Genomic DNA, 7,175 nt, shown 5'->3' with positions numbered 1-7,175 from the left:
GACTTATGGATGTGGCAAGTGAAACAGGACAATCTTGTCCACTTTCCTGTTTGTCAGAGCATGTCAGCCTCATTTCCCGAGACTTTTTCATGTGCTCAGTTGGCTACCAAACTGAGCCGGTTAAAGACTGAGTTTGATCGGCGCTTCTCTGACTTCAGAGCACAACAGTCTGGCTTTGACATCTTTGCCAATCCTTTCACCACCGATGTCTGCACTGCACCCCAACACCTTCAGATGGAGCTAATTGAGCTTCAAAGCGACAGTGGCCTGAGAGCAAAGTTCCAGGATGCTGCAATCCAGGACTTTTATCGTCTGCTGCCCCCTGGTTTGATGCCACAGCTTCGACTTCATGCTGCCCGTGTTCTGTCCATGTTTGGGAGCACCTATCTGTGCGAACAGTTTTTTTCCATAATGAATCTGAACAAAAACAAGCACAGATCACGCCTCACGGATGACAACCTCCATGCTGTTCTACGCATTGCCTCAGCACAGGACCTAAAACCAGACATTGACACACTGGCAACGGGAAAACGGTGTCAGACATCTGGTCAGAAAACACACAGGTAAGCATTTTTTTAAAAACTTAATTAAAATATAATAAAATGTAATTCAACCAAGAAGAAGAACAGTTAAACTGTGTGCAATCTAATGATTGTGCTTGCATTTTGTTTTGTGTTTATCATTTTCAGAACATGATCAATCGATAGTAGAGAGAGAATCCACTTGGTGTGTTCAAGGACAGGCAGCATCTCCTCATCAAAGACTAACCGAAAAACTTGACCAATATAGTTGTGAACTGAGTCAACCTTTATTTTGGTATTTTTAGTTGATTACATATTATTTATGTGTAGCTGCTGTTGTAATTATTTAATGTTTGCAGGTCTTATGTGTGTATGCAGACAAATTGTTGTCATCAAACCATCAGTTGGATGCAAGGCTGTGTGCAGCCTTTTTTTGTAAAATGCTACATGTGTCATACATGTTCTTTGCAGCTCAGCTTTATGTTATTTTTCTTTATTCACTTGGACAGTTTGATCCTTCATTAATGGAGTTATGTGGGTTTTCATAAGCTGACAAAATGTAAAAGGATTTATGTTAGAGCAACAAGCAAACATATGTTTTCTATGCAACTGTAATTGTCACTTGAATAAGTTATAATAAATAATGAGTTATTTAACATTAAGGAGTAGTTACATTTATTTTACATTACATTAGATTACATTTAGTTACATTTATAAGTTACATCTGGCCCTTTGAGGACAGCCATTATGCTGATGTGGCCCTCGGTGAAAATGAGTTTGACACCCCTGTCCTAGAGCGAGGGAACTGTTAACCGTGAGACAATTATCTCTTCTGATAATTTGGAATAGCAAAAATGCTTCAATAGGCCTGGGTTAATTAATAATAATAATAATACTAAGCTTTTCAAGTTCTTCTGATTATCTCACAGTTTGCAACAACATAGGCATAATTTATTGATTTCTCCCCACACAGACAAACAAACAGAAGCCAGCACAATCCCAAACCACCCAGTCAAGGCAGCCTTCCCTTCCAGCTGTGTTTGAAAGCTACAGGAATATAATAAAGACTCAAAAGATGCAAAAAGACTGAACAGAGCACTAAAAACAGCAAACAATTGAAAGTTCCATGTTCTGTCATCTATTATTCCATTACTTTTCCTTATGTTTTAGATTTTCGCTGTGGTATCGTTTCGGTATCGGTATCGAGATATTTTGGGCAGGTATCGTATCGAAGTCATAATTTTGGTATCGTGACAACACTACCCCCCACCCCCATTAATCCCCCACCAACATGGTGGTAGAGGTTATTAGTGTACCAGGCCATCGGGAAAGAGAGGTGGATTGATTGGCTGGTCAGCAGCGCAGGGCTTACTGTGTGTGCCAGTCTGGGAGAGGAGGTTTTGAAGCCATGTAGATTCAGCCCTTCATCTTCTCAGCTGAGACTTTTTGTCTTCAAAAGGCAGCTCGGCCAATCTGTGCGTGTGTGTGTGTGTCAGTTTTTCTTTCAGAAATATAAGCATAGTATTTTCAGGAATCCCATTGGAAACATGCACATTTTATAAATATATGTATAAATGAAAACAAAATAACAAACTGAGGTGTAAACATTACACTGTAAACATTTTAACAATGTTACTTATGTACAGTGGGCAACAATACAACAGTACAGTACAACAGGCAAGGGTGAAGATAAGTGGATACAAAAAGATAATAAAGGTTAAAAAAAAAATCAAAACATTATTAGCCATGCTCAGTGTTCAACAATGTGCAAATAGTACAAAGTAAAAAGAAAGATAAATATTACTTGCAGTGGGGTTCTTATCGCAAATCTTGTCACAAATCTTGCAGCTGTGATCACACATGGCGGTATTTAACCTTTAACACATTTTGTCAATATTTGGTTTGCTTTCAGAGTATTTGCTGGTTCTGTGTGACCTGTGGGAAAATCACATACGTTATATATGTTTCTAATACATTCATATAGCTGCCAAGAGCTCGCTGTCTATTCTTCTTTTATTCTTCTTATTTTGTGTGCAGTGGGTCTCTCTCTCTCTGTCTCTCTGTGTGTGTCTCTCTCTCTGTCTCTTTGTGTCTCTCTCTCTTTCTGTCTCTGTCTCTGTCTCTCTCTCTCTCTCTCTTTCTGTCTCTCTGTCTCTGTCTCTCTCTGTCTGTCTGTCTGTCTGTCTCTCTCTCTTTTTCACATCTTATCGGGATTATTTTAGGTCCTTCCATCTCACAAACACCATGATTTTGCCCTCCACTCAAAGCACCCCCCCAACCCCCCCATCGACCAGCCCTCCATCAGAGGTGGGGAGTTATTGCTCTCTGAAGGCAGCGTGGAGAATCCCATTCCTGCGATTGTAACGCCGATTACAGCCCCATCTGCCCCCAGGGTGTTCTGGGGGGGTCCTTTGTTAGGACTCACTATAGGCCAGCTCCACGGGGGGTCTGAGGGGGGACCGAGGGGGCTCTCAACACTACACACACACATACACACACACACACACACACACACGGACATACACACACACACACACACGGACATACACACACATACATACACATACATACACACACACACACACGGACATACACACACATACATACACATACATACACACACACATGGACATACACATACACACATATACACACACATGCAGAGACATACATACACACACACGGACAGACACACACACACACACACACACACGGACATACAGACACATACACACACACACACACACACATACATACATACATACATACATACATACATACATACATACATACATACATACATACATACATACATACATACACACAGACATGCACACAGACATGCACACGCGCACACACAAACACATTAGGGATGAGACGGTATACCGTAAAACTGTGAACCGCGGTATAAAATGTCCACGGTATTAAAACCATGACATTCCCTGTGTTTACGGTATTACGTTTACGGTATTACACAATAATGCACTGCTGAAACTTCACATTTCAAGTTGCTTGTAACAGTTCATTTAGTAATTTAATATAAGCTTGCTATTAATAAACTGAGCTTAATTACAATAGTGTGTATTTTCCATCATGTGTTGCACTGTAGTTCCTTCAAAGTAAAATACTTGTTTTTTTTTATGTGTGTTGGGGAGGTGAAATGCCGTATACCGTGAAATACCGTAAACCGTACTGTGTAACTAGATACCGTTCCGTACCGTAATGCAAAAATCCATACAGTCTCATCCCTAACACACACACACACATACACAGACATCCACACACACGCAGACATACATACACACTGAGCAGCTGGGGTGCCAAGAGTAGTGGGAATGGCGAATGGCACAGGGACCTCCCTGGAGAGGCAGGGGTTGACTTCTTGCGAGTGTGTGTGTTTTTGTGTGTGTGTGTGTGTGTGTGTGTCTGTGTGTGTGTGTTTGTGTGTGTGGGCGTGACATTTAATGAGTTTATTTTACCAAGTTAGTAAAATTCTTATTTACCAGAACATATTGTAATTTCCAGTAGCTGCCTTGTAAGAGGCAGAAGGTCCTCGAGACGAGTTCTGAATCAAATACAAAACAAAACAGAGATCCCAGTATTTTACAATAGCCTACCATTATCTTTCTTAGTGATTAACCACTCCACCAGAGGTGAGAGCTGTGATTGACCATGCCACCATAGGTTAGAGCTGTGATTGGCCACTCCACCAGAGGTCAGAGCTGTGATTGGCCACTCCACCAGAGGTCAGAGCTGTGATTGGCCACTTCACCAGAGTTCAGAGCTGTAATTGGCCACTCCACCAGAGGTCATTTGGACCATGTCTGGAATGTCTCTCCACTCAGAGGGGGAACTCCTCTATTCTAACAGATAGATAGATAGATAGATAGATAGATAGATAGATAGATAGATAGATAGATAGATAGATAGATAGATAGATAGATAGATAGATAGATAGATAGATAGATAGATAGATAGATTCACATAATTGGTCATAGTGTTCACCTATTCAACGATGTATGCCCAAAAAATCACAAAATTCTACTTTTGTTGTAATCTTATATCAAAGTAAATAATTTCTTACTTCCTGGAAAACGGTAGGTCACGTGCAATGACGACAACAGGTACCTTAGATTTTAGGCCAATAATCTCACGACATCCACCCGTCAATCAACGCTATCCTTCTATCGAATCTGTCTAAAGTTCTTCAAACCTGTCCACTTCTCAATGTTCCAATCAAATTCCTCTAAACATATGTCCCACCCTCATAGCTTGTTTGCGTCGGAAATACGTCAAACTACGGAAGTTAGATGATCTCAAACGTCCGTTTAAGTGCGACTTTAAGATTCTGTTCTTGCCTTGACTGCAGAGCTGTGAAGGTGTGTGTCTGTGCGTGTGTGGGAAAGAGATAGAGAGAGAGATGGTTGATGACTGATGTGTGTGAAAGAGAGAGAGAGAGAGATGGTTGATGACTGATGTGTGTGAGAAAGAGAGAGAGAGAGAGATGGTTGATGACTGATGTGTGTGAGAAAGAGATAGAGAGAGAGATGGTTGATGACTGATGTGTGTGAGAAAGAGAGAGAGAGAGATGGTTGATGACTGATGTGTGTGAGAAAGAGATAGAGAGAGAGATGGTTGATGACTGATGTGTGTCAGAAAGAGATAGAGAGAGAGATCTTTGATGACTGATGTGTGTGAGAAAGAGATAGAGAGAGAGATCTTTGATGACTGATGTGTGTGAGAAAGAGATGGAGAGAGAGATGGTTGATGACTGATGTGTGTGAGAAAACTGTGTATTGGTCAGTGGCGTCTGGTGGGTCCTGGCATGGGTATGCCCGAGCACGCACACTGTGAGACGCTTCTATCGCACGCACACATTTTTTGTATGCCTTGGTGGGAGGTTTCTAGGCACCAGAAGGGCCGTTGAGCAGTTTAAGACTAAACTGCCAAAACTAACCTCCCTCGAACCTGGAGGCCTTTGGATACGACTGGAGGCACGTTTTGGCGCTAGACATCCGGAGCTGCGTTCTAGTGTAATGGGCAGATCTGTTCTAGTTTAATGGGCAGATCCAGAGGCTTTTGGGAAAAAAAACTCTAGGAATAGGCCTACACTGTAATGCTGTGTTCATTTCACATTATAAAAATCAAACAGGTGATTTACGAGTTTGAGCTATATAGTACAGTAGGCTTATCTTAATGGATATTATAGCCTAGTTAATATCAACTAATATCAGCCATGGACTCAAATAGGGGTGCTCCAATGAATCGATTCTTGAAAAAGGATCGCGATTCTTAATACCACAATTCCTGAATCGATTCTTCTTCTTTTTTTCCTCTCTCTCTCCTTCCCTCCTCCATTCTGTTTCCCCACCACCATTCGCCCTTTCCGGCTTCCGTAGTTGTCGCTGCAACAGAGCGTGTGCAGCCAGGCAGTGTGGCTAGTAAAGGCTATGCTAACTTTAGCAGCGTAGCTCTAACGTTAAGTTGAAAAGAAGAACAACAAGTAGCTCAAACGTTCACAACAGTTAGTTAGCTAGTTCTCCTCTACTTGTAACGTTTATCTGGTGTGGCGTCGCATGCAACGTTAGTTGCTGAGAATCATGGGAAATGAGGACAAGCAAGGAATACAACCTGCCCCCTCACAGCAGGCATTTGGACACATTAGGGCTTCTACTTTCTCAGGCAAGAAGGATTTTGACATGACTCACACCATCTGCAAGAAGGAGCTTGACATGACTCACACCATCTGCAAGAAGGAGCTTGACATGACTCACACCATCTGCAAGAAGGAGCTTGATATGACTCACACCATCTGCAAGAAGGAGCTTGACATGACTCACACCATCTGCAAGAAGGAGCTTGATATGACTCACACCATCTGCAAGAAGGAGCTTGACATGACTCATACCATCTGCAAGAAGGAGCTTGACATGACTCATACCATCTGCAAGAAGGAGCTTGACATGACTCATACCATCTGCAAGAAGGAGCTTGACATGACTCACACCATCTGCAAGAAGGAGCTTGACATGACTCACACCATCTGCAAGAATTGCGATTTTATTTTTGAAAGAGGCAAGGTTGTTCTGATAAATGAAAAAGGCAGCTAGCCTGACCCTTCCAATTTAATTCATGTAATTGCATTTTTATTTTTTGTATTACAACTGTTTTCCTTGACAGCACTTTGACTTGAGAAATATTTGAATGTTTTATTGAAGTTAAGCAAACTAACTGTGAATTAAGAAATACTTGAAGATGAAGATAAATACTTCCCTTGTTTTATTAAAGATCAGCATGGTCACTGACTGAATTGAGAAATACTGGAAGTTTAAAGTTCATGACTGTTATACTTGAGAGGTTGAATGTCAAGTTCAGCATGCCATTAATACATTTGACTGTTTTAGTCTTAAGCCTCCTACAGACTGTGCGTTTTTTGCAATCTTATAAGTTTATTGCAAGCCACACTATGCGACACGGATCTAATAATATTGGGTACGACCATCAATCTGATGCATGTACACTGTGCGATGAGACACCTACTGAATTGTAGGCTACGAGGCAGACGAGGCAAGTCAATACGCAGCGTCATCATTAAACGGCATCAGTGTGCGTCAGCCTGATTGAGCCACAACCGCGCAGTGATAAACACATCGT

General features: G+C 41.5%; 1 protein-coding gene across 1 annotated transcript in view; it reads left to right on the top strand.

Annotated features, from left to right (window-relative positions):
• Nucleotides 1-6,220: 6,220 nt before the first annotated feature.
• unc5b (unc-5 netrin receptor B) overlaps nucleotides 6,221-7,175 on the top strand; it is a gene marked incomplete at both ends in the record, with an annotated part of 62,524 nt that continues 61,569 nt past the window's right edge. Inside the window, one exon of the mRNA XM_084461459.1 lies at nucleotides 6,221-6,596. Within this exon, the coding sequence (XP_084317585.1) occupies nucleotides 6,221-6,596 (376 nt within the window). The remainder of the gene's footprint in view (nucleotides 6,597-7,175) is intronic.

The sequence above is a fragment of the Borostomias antarcticus genome (assembly GCF_949987555.1).
Source record: "Borostomias antarcticus genome assembly, chromosome: 2".
In the NCBI taxonomy this organism is placed as follows: domain Eukaryota; kingdom Metazoa; phylum Chordata; class Actinopteri; order Stomiiformes; family Stomiidae; genus Borostomias; species Borostomias antarcticus.
Note: the sequence above shows the minus strand (reverse complement) of the source record. Positions and strands in the feature narration are given on the sequence as shown.